The 21,217-nt window shown below is 55.8% G+C and overlaps 1 protein-coding gene across 4 annotated transcripts; it reads left to right on the top strand.

Annotated features, from left to right (window-relative positions):
* Window positions 1-12,975: 12,975 nt before the first annotated feature.
* HOMER3 (homer scaffold protein 3) lies at window positions 12,976-20,989 on the top strand. Of its 4 annotated transcripts, none has more exons than XM_047850541.1 (10): window positions 12,980-13,158; window positions 14,889-14,970; window positions 15,058-15,214; window positions 15,461-15,592; window positions 16,779-16,886; window positions 17,981-18,102; window positions 18,628-18,784; window positions 19,102-19,212; window positions 19,308-19,394; window positions 20,502-20,989. In XM_047850541.1, exons 2-10 carry the CDS (start codon window positions 14,957-14,959, stop codon window positions 20,691-20,693), a joined length of 1,080 nt encoding a protein of 359 aa, XP_047706497.1. In that variant the 5' UTR covers window positions 12,980-13,158; window positions 14,889-14,956; the 3' UTR covers window positions 20,694-20,989. The 4 variants fall into 4 exon arrangements, 3 of the variants coding, with proteins under 3 accessions (XP_047706497.1, XP_047706498.1, XP_047706499.1); XM_047850542.1 differs by lacking the exon at window positions 12,980-13,158 and adding an exon at window positions 13,239-13,840; XR_007150426.1 differs by lacking the exon at window positions 20,502-20,989 and having other exon boundaries at window positions 12,976-13,158; window positions 18,468-18,784.
* Window positions 20,990-21,217: the final 228 nt, after the last annotated feature.

Below are 21,217 nucleotides of genomic sequence, written 5' to 3'. Positions count from 1 at the left end.
ATTTATAAAACAAGGTAAACTCAGAGAAACTAGCTCCTTAGACTGCCCCTTGCATCCTGTTTCTTAAGTGTTGAGGCTTATCTTTCCATTTAAAATACAAGCAATAAATATACACTCGTAATCCTCCTTTAGATAAGTGATAGCATATTACGTGCACTTTTCCCTGCTTTGCTCTTTGTGACATATTTAGGGATTACTCTGGTTGTTCCTGATAAGTGTCCCCCGTAGGTTGTTTCCAGTCTCTGTTATAACCAAGCATTTCACACACATCTCTTTGGAAGACATCCTTGGAAGTAGAGTGGCTAGTTCAAAGGGCAAATGAACATGCAGATTTGCTCCACACTTTCACATTCCCTTCATTGACCATGACATTAGACTATTTCACATTCCTACTCGCAATGAACGAAAGCACCTGTTTGTCCATGGCTTCACCCAGGATATAGGGTCACACCCCTATTTCCATGTATTTTTCCCCCCAGACAAAATGGAAATGTAACTTCTTTCTTGTAAGAGTTCAGAGGTACGTGGTCCAGGGCAGGCATGGTGGCTGTTCCACGAAGTCCTCTGAGAGTCAAGATCCTTCCTGAAACTTCCTGTCCAAAAGACGCCGGGCTCAACATGGCTGCTTCAGCTCCAGCCATTATATCTGCATCCCAGGCAGCAGGAAGGAGAGACAGAGAAGGTCAAAGAGGGCACTCTCTGTGTAATTTTAACTTGTATTTCTCATTAGAGCGTGTTTCCAAGGCAATTGCATTTATTTACTGTGATTTCTTGCCTTTTTCTTTTCTTTTTTTTTTTTTTTTTTTACATAGGGTAGTTGATCTTCTTATTTGTTTTTGGAAACTGTATATTAGGTATATTAACGCTTTGTAATATAGGTTTCAAGTATTTTTCCCATTTCGTTCATCATCTCACATTGATAATGACATATGTTGACATACAAAACCTTTGTTCTATTTTACATGTTCCCTGACACCTACAACCTTTCCCTTATGACTTCCGGGCTCCGAATGATCATTAGGAAAGCCCTCTTCATTCCCAGACTTCTAGAAGAGTACACACACATTTTCTTCTAGTGCTTGTAGGGTGTGTTTACAAGTACATCTCTGATCGATTAGGAATTATCCTATTATACCTGGTGAGGTATGGACCCAACTTTATGCATTTTTGTATTACTATGCAATTGGCCCAACATCCTTTTTTCCTCTCATGGATTTGAAACCGGGCAGGGGCGGGGGAGGGAGGCTACTTTGGCCAGGGTGGCAGCATTTGAACTGAGTGGCCTGAAGGAACAGCGAGTCAGGAGGAAGAGCTGAGGGGAGGAGCTTCGGGCAGCGGGAGCAGCATGTGCAAAGGTCCTGGGGTGACAATGTTATTGCCCTGCGCGAGGACCAACAAGGATGTCTCTGGCCGGAGCGGAGTGAACGAAGGAGTGTGGAGGGAAAAGAGGGTGTGAAGGAGAGATGTTTGCCTTTATTCTGAAGCCTGCAGGGCGCAGAGAAGGGACCAGCCCTGGTGCACGAAAGGCCCCTTCTGGCCCTGGTAAGGCGTGCCATTTGTCAGATGTGGCGGCTTAGAGGGTCTGGGGGGAGTGGAGCGCAGTCAGGGGGTGACGATCGCGGCCCCATTTCCCTGAAGAGGAGCTTAGCCCGGTGGCCTCCTCGCCTCTCCTACTGCGTGAACCACCACGTGGGCCGGCAGCCTCATCTACACCCGCTCCCTGGAGTTGTCAGAGGGGACACGGCGATTGGTGCGTGACCACCCGTGCCTGGCTCTGCGAATCCTCAACTGCACCCCTGTTCTCCGCCCCTCCCAGGCCCCGCCCACCAGGCGCGACTCCACCCAACCCCGCCCACTAAAGGGCAATCCTGTGGTTCTGGGAAACTTCGCCACCTGCCCCCCCACCCTTGAAACCCACACTCCTGCTCAAGGCCTCAGCATAGGCGCGCCCCATCTGGCCCCCCCAGAACCCGTCAGGAGTGTCTGGGTTCAAGTCCACTCCCCAGTAGCGCGGCCTCTGACACCCGGCTGATCTCTGTGCCGCACCTTTCCCCTCTATGCAGTGGACATGAAAACAGCCTTACCCCCAGATCTGCCCCTGAACGTTCTTGCTTGTGACCTCGGACGTGTCACTTCACCTCCCCGAACCTCAGCTTACCCCTCTCTAAGATGGGTGCAGGTCGACCTCGCCCTTCAAAACCCTGCCCCTCTTTTCCCAGCTCTGTCAGCTTTGGCGAGCGTCTTAACTGCCTCTTTGCCTCAGTTTACTCACTGACAGTGGGCTGTTGAGAGGGGCGAACTTGGAGGATGCGGGTTGGACGCTCAGCATACAGCGGGTTCTGGAGAAGTGTTTGGGGTTGTTGATTCCGTTGGTCCAGGAGGGGAGACGCAGAAAAGAGGCTGTGGTTGGAGGGGGCTGGCTGAAGGAAAAACCAGTGGGTTGGGGTCCCAGGGCGGCACTGAACCTCAGTTTCTTAATCTGCAAAATGGGCCTGTGAGGTTGTGGTGAGGCCAAAGGGGAATCACCCATGGGGGCTTGGTGACAGCACAGGGTAGGTGCTTTAGAAATGAGCGTTTTCCCTCTGGTAGTATCAGTGACAGCCACCCCCAGTTTGTCACCTCCCACGACACCTTCTTTCCCTTACCTTGGGGAGCCACTCTTTGGAAGAGTTGCAGGCCGCCTCCCACACTCTGTGTGGTTAAATGCACACAATTCCTTTGCCCTCCAGCTGTTTATACGGATACAAGTTGAGGGAAATACACAGGCAGGGGGAGATAGGAACTGTGTGCTGTACCTCCCGCCCCTGGAGCCCCACACTTCACCCTGCCAGTTGCCTTTTTCTGGGTGGATTTTGCTTTTCCTTTCCTGGCTCGGATCCCGCTCTCTGCTGTATATCGTGCCCGGCCTTTTTGGTGGACAGGACAGCCAACAATCGGGTTGTGACTATCGTTCCGTAAGCTTTCATTTATTCAACCCATCATTACTGAGGACCTACTGTGTGCCCGGCAAGGCTAGTGAATGAATGAATAAAGAAATGAATGAAACAATGCCGGGGAGTAATGGGAGTTATGAAGACAGTAAGAGGACAAATGGAAAGTGCTAGAAGATATATGGGGGGAGAGGTTGGGGAGTCTCTGGAGGAGGTGGCAATTGAGCAGAGTTTGGGGGACGCCAGGTTGGCACCTCTGATTTTTTTTTTTTGAGATAAAATTCACATTATATAAAACTAACCACTGGGGAACCTGGGTGGCTCAGTCGGTTGAGCGCCCGACTTCGGCTCAGGTCATGATCTCGCGGTTCGTGGGTTCGAACCCCGCATCGGGCTCTGTGCTGAACAGCTCGGAGCCTGGAGCCTGCTTCAGATTCTGTGTCTCCCTCTCTCTCTGCCCCTCTCCCGTTCATGCTCTATCTCAAAAAAATAAATAAATGAACACTAAAAAAAAAAAAAATACCAAAACAAAACACCTAACCACTTTCGAGTATACAATTCTGTGGCATTTAGTGCATGCACAGCGTCACGCAACCGCCACCTCTGATTCAAGAACATTTTTATTCCCCCCAAAGAAAACTCTGTACCTATTAAGCAGTCACTCCGCACTCCCTCCTTCGGAGTCTCTGATTTTAACCCACATCGTGCAAAGCGAACGTCTCTAATATTGATTTGCAAATGTCAGATGTTCAAGGAAATGGACACACACACACTCATTGCTGCTGGGAACAGACTGAAATATGGGATACATGATATGGAAGTCAGTGTGGCCCTAAGTATCCATCAAAAGTCTTCAAATTATGATTCCACTTTTTAAAAAATGTTTATTTATTTTTGAGACAGAGAGAGACAGAGCATGAATGGGGCAGGGGGGAGTCAGAGAGAGAGGGAGACACAGAATCCGAAGCAGGCTCCAGGCTCCTAGCCGTCAGCACAGAGCCTGATGAGGGGCTCGAACTCACGGGCCGTGAGATCATGACCTGAGCCGAAGGCGGATGCTTAACTGAGCCACACAGGCGCCCCTGGGCATTGATTTTATTCTAAAATTTTCATTCACTCCACGGATATTTAGGGAGCACCTGGTGTGTGCCAACCCATGCCAAGGGCAGGGACCGCGTCTGAGTTTCGTTTCTTTTGCCAGTGGGTTTTTAACTTACCAGTGAGCAGCAGGCACATCATAAGTGCATAATAAAAATTCTTCAGGAAATTAAATGCTACGACGAGGGAGCTATTTAGATTATTTACATTATGTCTGTGTTTTCTGAAACCGTTTTTCCACCGAGCAAAAATTATTTCGGCGCTCAGGAAAGAAAACATGTAAAGAGGCTTCTGTTAGAAAATGTACACGTTGTGTCCCATGCCCTCCCTGACCCCCCAACATGTCCTCCTGTCTTCCCAGCCACCCTTCCTTTCCTCCAGCCTGGCTCCTCCTGGCTTCTCACCAAGAGTGGGGCCTGGAGCAGGTCTGGGAAAATGTGCCAATTAAGATGAGACGGAGAGGGGCGCCTGGGTGGCTCAGTCGGTTGAGCGTCCGGCTTCGGCTCAGGTCATGATCTCACAGTTCGTGGGTTCAAGCCCCGCGTCGGGCTCTGTGCTGACGGCTAGGAGCCTGGAGCCCGCTTCGGATTCTGTGCCTCCCTCTCCCTCTGCCCCTCCCCGAACTGTGCTCTCTCTCTCTCTCTCTCTCTCTCTCTCTCAAAACTTAATAAACATAAAAGAAAAAGATGAGATGGAGAGATTTCCAGATGGAGGAACTGAGGCTCAGAGAGGTACAGAAACCTACCCAATGTCACACAGCGCGTAAGTTTCAGGGAAAGCTGTCTACTCTCAGAGCTCCTTCTGTGTCCCTTAAAGCGGTTGCAGGCCAAGCCTGATTCTTTCCTTCCCTGTGGCCCTGTGGTTGTGCCTCCACGACAGCCCACGTGGAGGCCTGTCTGATTTCTCAACAAGCTTCAGGCAGAAATCACTGCACTTCTCCTCGGTAGCCACCTCACCCTGGTGTCGCTGGGCCCCCGAGAAGCCTCAGTCCCAGGCCCTCGAAGAGCCCCAGTCTGGGGAGGCCAAGTCAGACACATTCGCTCTCAGCTCCACTGAGTCAAGCAAGAGCCGGGTGCTCTGGCTGAAGAGTCCGGAGGGCTGCCTGGAGGAGGGGACACAGAGTCGGGGCTTGATGAATGAGTGTGCTAGACTGAGAAGTGGGAGAATAGCTGCACAGATGCACGGATGGGGAAGCTGGAGGCGAATCATGGATGATGCCTGCATCGGTGGGAGGGCGGGCAGGTGGGGGGACGGGTGGCAGGGTGAATGAGTGGGAGGGCGGGTGGTGAATGGGTGAATGGGTGGCTGGGTGGGTGGGCAGATGGACAAGTAGGTTTGGGAGGAGGAGCTCGGCTTTGGGCTTCTACACTGTCAGCACCCCACCACCACCTTCCCCCCGGAGACCCCAGTGTAGAATGTCACGGTGGGGGGGGGGGGCACAGAGCTGCCTACATTGCAGCCCCGTCCATCTCCAACCTGGCCCCCGCAGGTGCCTCTGGAAGGGCCAGCCCCTTCACCCACATGACTCTCTGCTCTCGAACCGGCCTGATGGTGCTCAACACCACAGAGGCCATGGCAGGGCCCTACGACCGCCAGCTGGTGGAGGGCACCGGCCGGTGCGACTCAACAGGTCCCCGTGGCCAGCCGCACCCTGTCTTGGATGCAGACACGACTGCAGTTTCCCAGCTGGGCTCAGAGGTGCCCCCAGGACCGGCCAGCCCCCTGGGGCAACCCCTGGGAGCGGCTCTTCTCCAAGGTCTGTATGTCCGGGTTTGCCTTCCCGTCCCTCACCCTTCTCACTAGAGCTGAGTGTGGGGTCATGTGCTCCCGGGCACCCCCGGCCCCTGATTGCAGCCTGGACATACTGTCTTCCCCTGTGTATGCAGTTGGTGCCCAATGTGTGCTCTTTTACCCTTCCCTCGGTGGTCTTCCTCCCCCAGCTGGGCGGAGGGGGGGGGGCAGCAGGTTCCTCTGTGACCTCCTTTGCGGCTGCTCAGGGAAGCAGATGTTTCCGTCTACTCAAAGACCTGGGATTGCAGCGATACGTCCAGGGCCAGCATCAGAGCTAATGTGTGGGAGAGAAAGGAAAGCTGGACAAGGCGGAAAGACGGTTATTGAGATGGACTTCCTCCCTGAGGCCCTGGGAGATATAAACTCAGAGCCTGTGGACATCCCCAAAGAAATAATGATAGTGCTAATAACAATGTCATTTGTTTATCAAGCACAGCCCAGGATACCTTCTGCATTGTGATAATAGAGAAGGCAAGTATTAAAATCAGTCTGTCAAAAGCTTCCCGTGGCTCTCCAGTGCTCCGAGTATATAGCCCATACTCTCTGCTGGGGCCCATAGGGCCCCTTGTGACCCAGCCTATGGGTCTGCCTACCCATATGCCCTTCCCACCCCCCTAGGTTCCCCCCAACTCACCCTGTTCCAGTCACATCCACCTCCTTGATGATGATGCTCCAAGGAGCTGAGCACATTCCCACCTCAGGGCCTTTGCACGTGCTGTTCCCCTGAATCACTACCGCATCAGAGTAACCTTCACTGACCACCCATCTTTGCCTGTTGCTTTGGCTGTTTTTCTTTCCTTTGCAAAATGCTGTCAGTAGTCATTCTACTTACGGGGCACCTGGGTGGCTCAGTTGGTTAAGTGTCTGACTTCGGCTCTCACAGTTCACGAGTCTGAGCCCCGCACCGACAGCTTGGAGCCTGCTTGGGATTCTTGCTCTCTCCTCTCTCTCTCTCCGCCCCTCCCCCACTCACACTTTCTCGCTCTCAAAATAAATAAACGTTAAAGAAAAAACAAAACGGGGCGCCTGGGTGGCTCGGTCAGTAAAGCACCCAACTTTGGCTCAGGTCATGATCTCACAGCTTGTGGGTTCGAGCCCCGTGTCGGGCTCTGTACTGACAGCTCAGAGCCGGGAGCCTGCTTCGGATTCTGTGTCTCCTTCTCTCTCTGCTCCTCCCCTGCTCATGCTCTGTCTGTCTGTCTCTCTCAAAAATAAACAAACATTAAAATAAATAAATAAGAATAAAATAAAATAAAATAAAATAAAATAAAATAAAATAAAATAAAAATAAGCATGAGTTAACAGATGAAGAACCCCCATCTTACAGAGAAGGAAACCCCCAGAGAGGCTCCCCCTGCATCCATGGAGACGGACTGTCAGACCCTTGGAGCCTGAGCCCAGACTGTACCAAATCTACTTTCAAGCAAGTGAATGAGCTTCCAAAAGCTACAGAGAACAGGGTTTGGTCTCTCAGACCTAGGTTTGAGGCCAAGCTTTTCCACTTGGCCAGTTTTTAATTGGGGAAGCCCCCTGAGCCTCAGTTTCCTTTTCCAGAAAAATGGAGTTAGAGGCAGGGCCATGGAGATTCCTCCTCCCCCAGGGTCTCTTTGAGCCTTCCCACACTGGACAACAATTGGGGCCCTGAGAGGCCTTGCGCTGGGCCAGGACTCTAAGGAGCCCCCAGTCTGCATCCGGGACGGAGCTGGATACAGACACTCCCGGTTGGGGCAGTGGAGGGAATCTGGGAAGGCTTCCTGAAGGAGAGGGTGTTAGAGCTGACGTTTCCAGTCATAGGTGGGGCTGAGTGTGAAGGCTCAGTGGTGGGGTTAAGGGTAAAGGTCCAGAGACGGGGTTCAGCTCCTTGGCCAATGGCAGTTAGGAGCCAGATTCTCCCACTGAAGCCTCCAGCAGAGCCAGAGAAGCTATGAGAGCAGGAAAGCGAGCGATGCATCCAGTTAAGGGGATCCCTGCAGTGGAGGCTGGGACGGACTGGTTTGGGGCCCACCCGGAGGGGCACATGCTGATTCTCACCTATGCCTAGCGACCAGGAATGGCCTCCTCTAGCAGACTGAGGGAGGAGGCTGCGGCATCTGAGTCACCGGGTTCCTGTAAGAACATTTGGCCCCATGTGGGCTGTCACCAATCGGGAACACGGCCCCCGGAGCCCCTCCGTGTTGCCTTCCCCGCGGCTTCCCGCTCTCTGTTCCCACAGCTGTTCCTTTAAGGCCACAGAAGGAGAGTAGGAGGAGAGGGCAGGCAGAGAGGAGGGCATGTAGGAATTTGGGAGCTCGGGGGAAGGGAACTTCCCTGACTAACGGTCCAGTGTGTCCTGGGGCTGTCTGAGCCTCAGGACTCCGTCTCAGATAAGAAAACTGAGGCTCAAAGAAAGGGAGGGTCTGTCCCCATTCTGTACATGTACAGATACCGGATTCTCTCTCAAGAGCTGAAACCTGGCCTGGAGCCTGCAATGTAAATCCGATCACGTCCCTTCCTCTCTGTCTCCAAACTCCCCCATGGCTCCCCGGTACCCTTGGCGTGAAACCCACACACCACATCACCGCTTATGAGATCTCACCTGGCCCCTGTGACCTCCTTCGCCTTCAGTGACCCCTACTCTCTTCCCATTCACTCCTCTCTGGACCCTCACTGTTCCTCCAGCATACTCAGCCCATCCCCACCTCAGGGCCTTTGCATATGCTGTGCCCTCTGCCCAGAGTAGTCTTTGTGAATTATTATCCCCATCTGATCCGTCAGGAAAGGTGCAAAGAGAGGGGCTCACATGCTCAGTAACATGCATCAAATGGGTGGAAGTCAGAATTTGCACTCAGGCCCCTCTGACTACCTACTCAAGCCCTGTCGCACCCGTGGGACATTTAAGACAGGCCTCCAAACCAGTGCACCATGGATCTGGGTGATTCTCAGCCCCTCTAGGTCTTGCTGCCTCCAGCTAGGTACCAAAGACCCTGAGGCCTCGGACCCAAACCCCGCTGCTCAGGGAGCTCCTGGGCCAACCTGACCCCTAAGTCTCCGAGCGTCCCTACTGATGTGGCCGCAATTTTTCCGCCCCACTTTCTGCCCTTCACACAGAAGGATGGCAGAGTCTTCAAGGACGACACAGCCAAAAATAATCGGGCCCCGACCTACCTCCCAGAAGTGGGGCAGCCCCGCCCAGCCACCTGGCACCGCGGAGGTAATTAGTGCATGTGGCAAATGAGGGTAATTAGGTCTGTGGGAACCAAACCGCAGATCCAGGTTTGGAGTTTGGAGGGGGCTCAAGTGTTGCCCACCCCCACCCCCAACCCTCCCAGGTCCTGGGAGCTCAAGTCCATAACCCAGTGTCAGGCCCCCTCCCCTTAGCCCTTTCATGCCTTCCTGGAGGCGGCTTGTTTAATGGATTTACTTTGTCCTTGTGCATAAGTTGAGTTGGATCTGAATTTAAGGTGGGATCACTTTCGAGTGATGAAAAGTCACCAGCATTGAGTCACCAAACTCTCCTACGCCGTGACCCCCATGCTGGGAGATGCCAAGCCCAAGAGAAGCTTCAGCCCCGCCCTTGAGGTACCTTCAGGCTGGGGGAGTCAGAGCTGGACACAGGCACCCCTAGTCCATAGGGATCAGGCTTGGCTCAGAAGGAGGGAGTGTGTTGGGGAAGGTCCAGAGGGAGACACGGAAGGGCTTCTCAGAGAAGAGGGCATTGGAGGTGGGACTTTGAGGGACGAATAGGAGCTTTTCAGGAGGATAAGTTCTGGTGGCTGGCCCAACTGGCCACGGCTGGGGGAATGGGGAGAAAGAGGAGGAGTGTGGCTGGGGGAGCATATAAGGGTCCCAGAGATAAAGATTTAGAAATCATCATGCCATTGGACCTCCTTCTGTCCTTGAAAGCTCATGCCTAGTTGGGATTCTTCAACCCCTGAAAGAAAATCTTAAGAATTTGGCTCAGGATCAAAAACCACATGCCCAGACGGCCAAGAATAAGTATAATGTTTATAACAACCAGCATTTGTTAAGCTCCTGGGGTCATGCCCTTTGCACACAAAGACTTGTTGGGTCCTTACAGGAAACTTCAGAAGTGAGTACCATTTTTATGCCCATTTTATAGATGGAGTAACTAAGGCACAGAGAGGGAAAATGTCTTCTTTGAGGCCACACTGCTGGTAAGAGGCAGGGCTGAGATGCACTCCTTGGTCACGTGACTCTGGAGACCATCAAGGATCAATACTGGGGTTTGGGGAGCCTCTCTTCATTTATTTTTATTTTTATTTTTATTTTTTTTTTAATTTTTTTTTCAACGTTTATTTATTTTTGGGACAGAGAGAGACAGAGCATGAACAGGGGAGGCGCAGAGAGAGGGAGACACAGAATCGGAAACAGGCTCCAGGCTCTGAGCCATCAGCCCAGAGCCTGACGCGGGGCTCGAACTCACGGACCGCGAGATCGTGACCTGGCTGAAGTCGGACGCTTAACCGACTGCGCCACCCAGGCGCCCCATAGCCTCTCTTCATTTAAAGAATCATTTAAAGAGTTCCTGCTGAAAAAAAAATAAAATAAAATAAAAAATAAAAAATAAAGAGTTCCTGCTGCAGGTCAGTCCTGCTCTAGGTGCCGGGATAGAACCACAGAAGAGGTGGCTAGGAACCAAATCATGTCGTAAACGGATCGAAGTGGCCACTGTCCTCCATACCATGAGATTGGGCATGTGGCTTTGGGGAAGGGTGACAGACTTCCCCTGATCTGGTGGGACAGGAACCCTCCAGGGAGGAGAGACAATTTAGCTTCAGTCCAAAGGTGGGTCCGATTTAACCACGCAGAGGCCAGAGACTGACCCGGAAGAGCCACTCTGCAAATGCAGCTTCTCTAGAGCCAAATAAACTTGCTCTACTCTCTGCTTGGTCCCCTCTGTGACAGGAAGTTCATTTTCTGATATCCTCCCTCAGCACCAAGGGAAAGCTGTCGCTCATAATCAGTCACCCTGGGGTGGTGGCCTCTGCCCACACTGTAAGGACATCCCCAGGCAGAAGAGGTCTCAGGCTGGGGTGGAGGTGGCAGCTTGGGGCAGCCATGCTTGGGGCAATCTATACCCAGGGGAGAATGAGGAGCTTCCATCTTCAGGTCAGGGCTGCTCAAGGTGAGCCCCAGCCCAACCCCTCCCGGCAGCCTGAGGGGGGCCTGGGAAGTGATTCAACTCCCACTCTCTCTCATGTCGTTGTCTTCTGCCCACACAAGGGGTAAAGTCTACCTGGGCCCCTCTCCTGGCCGCCCCCACAGAGTGGCCACATGGCCGTGGCCCTGCAGCCGGCCAGCACTCGGCACACCCTGAGTGGCTTCCAGAAGCCTTGGCCCTGTCGGCACCTTTCCCAGTTACTTAATTTTTTTTTTTTTTTGGTAATAAGGAAAAGTCACTCTCTGCACAGAACAGACGGTATTTTCTTTGTTCCCCACAATGTTCAAAGCGTTTTGTGGCTTCAGGCCTGAAAGCAAAGCCAAATCCTTTGCTTGTGCAGATGCCTTGTGAAGTTAGAAGCAGCTGGGGAAACTGAGGCCACAGGCTCCGTTTCCCTAGCGTTGGTGAGCAGTTCCTCTCGTAGTGGCTGAGGCTGAGGCTCCAGGATGGGCCAGCCCTCCCCAAAATGCCCAGATCTGGTCATGACCCAAGTAATAAACAGGTAGTACAGGTCAGGGGTCGCACAGAAAGTGATGGGGGCATAGCGCAGAACACAGCGAGATCCCCCTCCAAGCCCAAGACAGAGAAGTTTCCAGGCGGAGAGGGGGCAGTGGTGCTGAGCCTGGAAGGACAAGGCGGAGTATATGCCTGCAGAAAGGTGGAAGGATCCGGTTGGGCAAAGACCTGAAGCGAAATAAACCCTGATCTTGGCCTGGGAATAAGTCTCCGGAAACGACATGACCAGGAATTCAACCTAAAAGTAATTTGAAGATAGCTACCAGCCTAGATGTAGGATTCTTGTCAGGGAAAACAGAAATAAAGGAACAGAGAAAGGACACGGGACGAAGAAGGTAAAAAACAAAACCTGTGAGGTGGTCGGCAAGCTCAAACATGAGGTTCAGGCAGCTCTCTGCCCATGGACCCCGATCCCCCTGCTTTAATAAAATCGCCTTTTTTGCACCGAAAACATAACAAGACAAAACAAAACATGAGGTTCAGAACTTTAGGGAACTGTGGGCCTTGGTTCTGAGGAGCTGCCGTGCCTCTGTCCATGAACCCAATGGCACTGTGTGACTTTGGAGGAGTCCAGAGAAAGGGCAGCCACAGGATTGACCAGCGGGCCCCACAGGTGGACTTGGGCCTGGGGAGGCTGAGCTTGGCTCAGCTCCAGAAGGACCCTCTCCTGGCAAGTGCATGAAGGGCTCCTTCTGACCCAGGCCCGAGGACCTCCAGGGGATTCACTCATTCGGTGGCAACCAGGCCCCAATATTCCCTCTGCCCTAGGTTCTGGGACCCTATAGCATAGCAGTACTGATAATCTAACCATGGCTGGCACTGTTAAGCCATCCTCTTGAGGGAGACCAGGTGGACAGAAGCCCGTCCCCAACTGGGGATCAGAGCTGGGTGGGAAGTCAAGCAGGAAGGATTCTGAACGGTGCACCCCTGATCAAGCCTCATTAAGTGCCTGCTGTTTGTCTCTCTCTCTCAGCCTCTTCCAGCTCTCCCTGCCTGTTTCTCTTTCATTTCCTGGTAACACCTACTGAGCACCTACTGTGTGCAGGCACCCACCTCTGTGCGGTAGAGAGGCCCCTGTCCCTGGATCCCCGGCAAGTGGAGAGGGAATCCCATCAAAAGCAGAAGGTCATGACCTCAGGCAGTGAGAAGGTGGGCAGCAGTGACCTGGAGGGTCAAGGCCACCCCTGACGGGACGATGAAGCCACACGCTCCTTCTGTCTCCTGTGTCTCTCCCCGGTCTTTCTATCTCTGGGTCTGGGTCTCTGTCCCCATCCCCACCCCCTGTCCCTCTTCCCCGTCCTTAACCCCTTCCCCGCCCATCCTCTCCCGCCTTCCTCCCAACTTCCGTCCCTCCCTCTCCCCCTCCCCCCCCCCCGCCGCGGAGGGCCGGCAGGGGGCGCTGCGGGGCAGCCTCGGAGGCCCGGGGAGGCGGGGCGGGCGGCGGCCGCGTCGGGACCGGCCGCGATGGGACCGGAGGCGGCGCGGGCGGCGGCGGAGGCGCAGACAAAGGCGCGGGCGGTGCGGAGGGCGGCGCGGAGGGCGGCGTGGAGGGCGCGGGCCCCGGAGCCAGCAAGCGAACGGGGCGCCCGGCTGCGGGGAGTCGGCGCCGCGGGGCAGCACCCGACTCGCGCCCGGACACTCGCGGGGCGCCGAGCCCGCAGGGTGAGCCCGGCTGTCCGAGCCTGCGTCGGGGACGCGGGGGCCCGCGAGGTTCTAGGGCCGGGGGAGGGCGCGGGGGTCCCCGAAGTTCCGGACACGGAGGCTGGGTGCGGCTCGGGGAGTCCCGAAGTTCCAGGGCTTGAGAGGGCGCAGGGGCCCCGAAGTTCCGGAGTCGGGGTCGAAGAGGGCACCGTGCGAGGGGTTCCCAAAGTTCCGGACCCGGCGTTGGAGGAGACTGCGGTGTCCCCGACGTTCCGGGCCTGGGAGAGGGAGGCGGCACGAGGGGATCCCGAAATTCCGGGCCCGAGGCTGGAGGGGTGGCAGGGAATCCCCGATATTTAGCAGTCGGAGGTGGCGCGAGGGATCCCCGAAGTTCTGGGGCTGGCGTTGGAGGAGGCGGAGAATGTGTCCCCGAAGTTCTGGACCCGGAGTTGGGGGGCGTTGCGCCCGTCTCGGAGGTTCCCTGGTCGAGGGTGGCACTTCCCGAAGTTGGGGCGCGCATTGGGCGCCCCGCTTCTGACGCGGATGGGAACTGCTTCCTTGCTGAATATCAGGCCCCCCGGACTGGGACGCTTGGGGTGGGGCTTCGCCCCCACACGCGATTGGGGATCCTGGGCACCGGGCGGGGTCGGGGCCTCCTTCGGGAGCCCCGCGGCCGGAGGCGTCTGAGGCACATGACTAGTTGGTGAGTAACTTTCCCCAAAGCTGCAAGTCTCGGCAGGACTGTCAGGGCCGGAAGGGCCTGTGTTCCTGGGACCCCTGCACCCTGGAACCCTGCTTCGACCCAGGACCCGCTCCCAGCCCCGGCCAGAGCTGCCGCCCCTCCCCCACCCAGGGGCTCCGGTTTCAGACCCTGTGACCGGGGCAGCAGCTGCCCAGGACAGGGTGGGGGGGGCATCCCTCCTCTGACCAAGGAGGCCGCTCCCCTGGGGCCTCCCTTCCCCCACCTTGCCACCTCCTTCCGCCAGGTCCCTCCTGGATCCTCCACAGATCCCCCTGGTACAGGTTTTGGGGGCACAGAGGTGAGGGTCGGGAATTCTCCAGGGCAACTGTTCCTGGTTTCTGTGGGGTTGTGGCTGGAGGAACCAAGAGAGGCTGGGGAGCCCCCTCTCCCAGTCCTTGGTCCCACCCAGCCCTGCATGGATGGCATTGGGGTTGAGTGGTCACGGGCCATCTGGCACCAGAGTAAAGTTCTTTGGCTACATCTTATCTTTTTAACTAGGCTGGGAGCTACCTGGGGGTTTGGACTTTGACTCCAAGATGTGCCTCTGCCCTAGAGTGGAAGCCGAGGTGTCTCTCTGTGGGTTCGGTGGGGGGACTGGTCTCCCAGTAGGCACCTGGTGATGCCCTACATTTTGATAGAGATCCTGGTTTGGGGAGTGATGAGTGAATGTGGCAGAAAATCCCAAGCGGGAGTTGGCCTTGGCCCTTCTCTACCCAGCCCCAAGATTGAGGGGGTTTCTCTGGGACTTCAGTGCCTAGCATGCTGAGAAGTTTACACTGGGCTATCAGGGGCCACCTGGCTCCTTCTTAGAGAGCCATCTCCGGCTCAAGGTGTTGTGAGAGCTTCCTCCAGGGCCGTTGTGCTCTGGGTGATCTGCTGATTCTCTCACCTTTTTGACTGAGGTTCTATGAATGGTGTATGTATTTGGTGGTGCTTCCTGAGGTTGGACCCGCTTGGTTTCCCCAAGCCTGTCCTGGGGAGATGCTCACAAGCCCCCTGTCCCCCGCAGAGGCTGAAACCATACCTCCTGCCATCCTTCTGGCTGCCTCTTGGAGCCCACCCAGCCCAGCCTGACCAATGTCCACAGCCAGGTGAGTCCCTGCCTCCGCAGCTTGGCCCTGAGTCCCCCCCCCCCCCCGGGGATGCCCAGCCCTGCTGAGAACACTCTCCCCATGCAGGGAGCAGCCCATCTTCAGCACAAGGGCGCACGTGTTCCAGATTGACCCGGCCACCAAGCGGAACTGGATCCCAGCGGGCAAGCACGCGCTCACTGTCTCCTACTTTTATGATGCCACCCGCAATGTCTACCGAATCATCAGCATTGGGGGTGCCAAGGTCCTGGCAGGGCCTGGGTGGGGTGGCAGGCCCAAGGGGTCTCGGCAACAGGCCTGGGTCTGGTCGTTGCCTTGCCGGGTGCCTGGGGGCTGGGGTTGGGGAGGAGCCCTGGATCAGTCTCCCTCCCGAAATGGCTCAGACCAAGGATCTCTGAGGAGCTAAGACAAAGTGATCCACTGGGGGTTTCCTATTCATTATTATCGTCAGTCTCATCAACCTTGAACTTTGCTCCCCACCTCTCCCCAGGCCATCATCAACAGCACTGTCACCCCCAACATGACCTTTACCAAAACCTCCCAGAAGTTTGGACAGTGGGCAGACAGTCGTGCCAACACTGTCTATGGCCTCGGCTTTGCTTCTGAGCAGCATCTGACCCAGGTGGGCTGGTAGGATGCCACGGTGGGAGGGATGGAGCTGGGCCTATGTCTTCTGGGTATACTGGGGCCCCTGGAGGTACTGGGTTTCCAGTCTTCCCAGCTGTGGAATGGGTATCAGAAGAAGCCGGAAGTCCCTTCCTGGTTCCCTGGCTCATGTCTCAGCTCTGCTGGCCACTTGTTCCAATTTTGGACACACCCTACCCTTCTCTGGGTGCCTGGGATGGGCTAAGAGTTCCCTCACACACCCCAGCCCTACCTTCTTCACTGCCTCCCTCCACCCTCTGCTGTCTCTGGGCTTCAGTATTGTCTCATCCATTGTTTCCCTGGATGGTTAGTGCTTTCTGATTCCTAATGAGATCGTGAGGATTTTCTTCTCTTCTAGAAGCTTTAATTTTCCTTTCAAATTTAGGTCTTGAATTAATTTCTGTGGGTGGTATAAGGTAGGAGTATTTTTTCCCCACTGAGTATATTCAGTTGCTCTTAGACTGTTTTTTGAAAAGATCATCCCCTTTTCCCTCCCCCCACCCCCCCACCGCAATGAATTGCACTGGCCCCGCTGCTGCCCCAATCGAGTGACTGTGTGTATGTAAATAGTTTCTTTAAAGAATGTATTTTCGCACTAAGGAAATTTATTTGAAAATGAAAAACAAGTGAGTGTGTCCTACCCCAACTGGAAAACTGGTGTATAAGTGGTAAATGTAAACATAAGTACAGTGAAAATGAGAAAAGGGTGATTTACTTGCCCACTGGCTACAGGTGCCTCTAAGAGGCTCTGAGCCCAAGACCTGCTTTCTCTTTGTTATAAAAAGATATTCACAAGTGTCCCAGGCATTCCAGACAGCACTCACCTGAGGCTCTCCTTGCTGAAATAAGCCTGGCTGAGAGGAAAAGGGGACCGATCCCTTTTTCAAGGTGCCTCAATGTAATACACTTCCGTGAACATCCCACCCTCCGCCATGATACTCAATCTGATCACTGGGGACATTTTCTAAGCCTTCTTACCACTCTTCTAGTTCAGGAGATGAACTAGTTCAGGAGATGCTCCTGAAGTCGCCTCCATAGTGACACGGCTGGTGCTGGGGGTGGGGGGTGAGGGTGACCTAATGGGGCTCTGGGAGAGGGGGCTGGGTTTTCTTTGATTGTTTGTTCTGCCTTTCCCCCCCCGCCCCCCCCCCATCCCACCCCAGTTTGCTGAGAAGTTCCAGGAAGTAAAGGAAGCAGCAAGGCTGGCAAGGGAGAAATCTCAGGATGGCGGGGAGCTCACCAGTCCAGCCCTGGGACTCACTTCCCACCAGGTCAGCCCTCCTTGTCCCATGCCTGCCAGTCACTCAACTGCTACTGAGGGTCCAGGTGCTGTGCGCGTGCCCAAGACCATATGCTCACAGATCGTGTAAAGCTAGACCTGTAACAGAAGCCTTGGAGGAAAAGTGGCAGGAACACATTCTGGACGGCTGGCCTAGCCTTAGATCAGGGGAGGGCTAGAAACCAGCTTGGGGCACCTGGGTGGCTCAGTCGGTTGAGTGTCTGACTGCAGCTCAGGTCATGATCTCAGGGTTCGCAAGTTCAAACCCCTCGTCAGGCTTGCTGCTGTCGCACAGAGCCTGCTTTGGATCCTCTGTCCCCCTCTCTCTCTGCTCCTCCCCCACTCGCACTCTCTATCAAAAATAAACATTAAGGAAGGAAGGGAGGGAGGGAGGAAGGAAGGAAGGAAGGAAGGGAGGAAGGAAGGAAGAGAAAGAAATCAGCTTAGATGGCAGAGTAAAAACCTGACGGTTGAGATGGCTAAGTAGAGGGGTAGAGTAAAAAAAAATTGTCCCTGGGGCACTTTCCCCTATTAATTTATTCAGCATGATCTACTGACCACCTAGTGTGTGGGAAAGAGGGTTAGGGAGTTGAAAAAGTAGGCTGGTCCCTGCCCTCAGGGCTCATGGTCCAGGCTGGGAGGGGGACTTATAATGAATTCAGCCTAGTAGAAGGCTTCCTGTCAGAATCTTAAAAGCATGTTGAAATTTGGCCCCAGGGAAGGGCATTGCTGTGAAGGAATAGCATAGAGATTTCACATTGCCCCCACCCCCTTGCAGATTTTGAATATCTCAGTGGGTTTATTTAGACCAGCAGGCATCAAGTGCGCTCCTGGGAGCTTGGTGAGAGCCCAGGCAGGCAAGGTGGGGGTACAGTGCTCAGAACTCTGGTCCAGGGACCATGGGGAGCCAGAGAGGGTGGAAGAGGAGAAGAGGGGCGCGCTCCCATCCCAGTGCTGGAAAGGACCCCTGTCCTCAGTCACAACCCCAGTAACATCAACCCTGACCCCAGCCATGACCTGACTGGTCCTTGGCTGAAGCCACCCCCCCCCCCCGCAATGTGACCCCGCTTCTGCCCACGCCTTTAGGTGCCCCCAAGTCCTCTCGTCAGCGCCAACGGCCCCGGCGACGAGAAACTGTTCCGTAGCCAGAGCGCGGACGTCCCCGGCCCCGCAGAGCGCGAGCGGCTCAAGAAGATGCTGTCCGAGGGGTGAGGGGGTAGGGCCGGGCATAGGGCGTGGCAGGACTGCTGGCACGGAGAGGGACTTCTCTGAAGTCGAAGGGCGGCGGGATCTGTGTACCCAAGGCCGGGGGGGAAGGAGAGGAGGCTGACTCCGATCCTGCCCCTTCTGGAGCCGACCTCGCCCCTGGAACGCGCTCCCGCTTTGACCACGCCCTCTCGGGGCGGACCCTGCCCCTACCTCGCCGGCTCCTCGGGGCTAACCCTGCCTCTTTTACGCCTCCCCGGCCAAATTCTAACCCCCCGGGTGCCTCCCCACCCTCACCCCGTTCTGAGCACACCCGGGTGGGCTGACCCCGCTCCCCATTCCGTGTGTCCCCCTGAGCCGACACCAGGCACCTACTTTCACCTCGCCCCCGACGAGATCACGCTACCCCGCGAAGTCCCCACCCACGGCCCCGCCCCCAGCACCGCCCCGCCTCCGGCACCGTCCTGCCCTGCCCCCAAACGCAGTGCTGCCCAGCCTCGCCCCGGCCAACCCTCGCGTCCCTGCAGCTCCGTGGGCGAGGTGCAGTGGGAGGCCGAGTTCTTCGCGCTGCAGGACAGCAACAACAAGTTGGCGGGCGCCCTGCGAGAAGCCAACGCCGCCGCCGCCCAGTGGAGGCAGCAGCTGGAGGCCCAGCGTGCAGAGGCCGAAAGGCTGCGGCAGCGGGTGAGGGGACCCCTCCCTCCCAGAGACGCTCAGTGGCCCCGGGCAACTGTGGAGCCCCTGCCTCCGTCCTGGGTTCACTGACTGGATGTGTGATCTCAAGGCTGTTCCCCTGAGCCTCAGTTTCTTGTTCTGTAGTACGGGTTTGAGATCATGTCACTCTTTGTCAAACCCTGAAGTCCTGCCTGCTTCAAGTTGGTAGCCTGAATCAGAGGGGATGAGTACCTAGTCACAGGTGTGCCTGAGCAAGGGGCAGATTCCCCGGGGGTCAGGAGAGCGCAGGCTGGGGGGCTCAGGGGCTGACATGCCTGTCCACACAGGTAGCAGAGCTGGAGGCCCAGGCAGCCGCGGAGCCACCCTCAGTCAGTGAGAAGGAAGGGCCAGGCCAGTCACTGGAGCAGCTGGAGGCGCTAGTGCAAACCAAGGACCAGGTGAGGGCTGAGTGCGTGTCCCTGGGCTTCACCTTCCCTGACCCCTCACGAGGGAGCCAGGAACCCCAGAAGAGACCCTGGGAACTCTTCTCTAGGAGATCCAGACACTGAAGAGTCAGACCGGTGGGGCCCGCGACGCCCTGGACGCCACCGAGCGCGAGGAGACGCAGCAGAAGGTGCAGGTGTGTGTCGTTGCGGGGGGGTTGGGGGGTGTGGGGTGCCTGCCGAGAGCCAGCCAGCCCCCGGGGGTGGGACAGACCTGGGATCTTTCCTTCCCGATGGGTCCTGGGCAGCTATGTGCCTCCCCGAGCCTGTTTGTTCACCCGTAGGTGGGATCAGGAAGACAGTTACCTAGGGTTGTGAAGGACTGGGACAACCAGGTGCATGGAAAGCCTCAGTTGCAGCCAGTGTTTTGGAAAGGATGATCATCGGCACAGTTTTTCACATTCTTTCATTCAACAAGCCGTTTTTGAGTCCCTGCTGAATTCCCATGCTTGACCCCATCAAGTCCTCACACATCCCCAGCCTGAGATCAGGAGACTGCATTTGAACCCAAGTCTGACTAGCCTGGCTTTTTTTTTTTTTTTTTTTTTTTTAATGTTCATTTAATTTTGAGAGAAAGAGTGCATGAGAGAGTTTGGGGGAGGGGAGAGAGAGGGAGACAGGATTCGAAGCAGGCTGCTGGCTGACAGCAGGGAGCCTGATGTGGGGCTGGAATTCACAGACCCTGAGATCATGACCTGAGCCGAAGTTGGATGCTTAACTGAGCCACCCAGGCGCCCCTGGCCTGGCTTTCATTGAAGAATTTATCTGAGAAATGTTCACGGGACACGTTCTGAGTCCTGCAGGGGAAGATGTCAAAGGCTCTAGTGACCCAGGAGAGAGAAGTTGGGGAAATGCTCCCTCTTGCCTCCTGGGCAGAGTGCACGGCATGTGCAAAGACCCTGAGGTGGGGAGACGCTCAACATAGTCAAGGACCCACCAGGAAGCCAGCGAGGCTGAGTTGGAATGAATAAGGAGAGGAAGGAGGGGAGTGGAGTTTGTTCCCAGCCTAATGGGGTCACAGGAGGGTTTTGAGCAGAAGAGGGATGTGATCAGTTCCATGACATGCAGATTGGCCAAGGGCCCATGGAGTGTCTCGGGCAGAAGCTGCAGGGAGGATAAGAGACTAAGGCATGGCCCAGAGTGGGGTCTGATGGGATGACACTCAGAGGCTGGATGCCCCAGGCAGGGCTGGTGACCCTTAAGGCTTGTTGGGGCCTCAAATCTTGCCTATCGTCTCCCTGCAGGACCTGGAGACCCGCAACGCCGAGCTGGAGCACCAGCTGCGGGCAACGGAGCGCAGCTTGGAGGAGGCGCGGGCCGAGCGGGAACGGGCACGGGCTGAGGTGGGCCGGGCCGCACAGCTGCTGGACGTCAGGCTGTTTGAGCTGAGCGAGCTGCGGGAGGGCCTAGCCCGCCTGGCAGAGGGCACGCCCTGAACCTGGCTGCGGGGTCTGCGTGGGAGCCGGGGTCTGCGTGGGAGCCGGGGCCTGCAGGAGCTGGTTTTATACGCAGGATTCCCGCCTGGGGCACGAGCCGGGCCGCAGGCGGCACAGTGGGCCGTTCACCCTGGCAGGGACTGGGGGCCTAACTCAGCCCGGGGAGGGCCTGGCCATAATGCCTCAGCTGGCCCTGGCCGCTCGCAGCTCAGGGGCTGTTCTGGGGCTTTTCGTTGTGTAGAATTTCTAGAATCCCCAGGGCGCGTGCTGGTGCCCACATTACATTTCTAAGAGTGGCTGTGCCTGTGTGTGTTGTGTGGGCACCCAAGCATCTAACCGCCGTCCCTGGACCCCTCTACCTGCTTCCTCTGCGATGCACCTCAGCCGCCTTCAGGCTGTGTAGGGCTTAGTAAACCACTTGCCAGTGAGGAGAGGGAGTTTCAGAGCCTGACGAGCATGCCCAGGCCACACAGCCAGGAGCCTGGCTCTGCCCAGCATAGCTGTCCCTACCCACCCTGGGCTCA

The sequence above is a fragment of the Prionailurus viverrinus genome, chromosome A2 (assembly GCF_022837055.1).
Source record: "Prionailurus viverrinus isolate Anna chromosome A2, UM_Priviv_1.0, whole genome shotgun sequence".
NCBI lineage: Eukaryota > Metazoa > Chordata > Mammalia > Carnivora > Felidae > Prionailurus > Prionailurus viverrinus.
The sequence above is the reverse complement of the archived record's forward strand: the minus strand, read 5'-3'. Positions and strand labels throughout refer to the sequence as shown.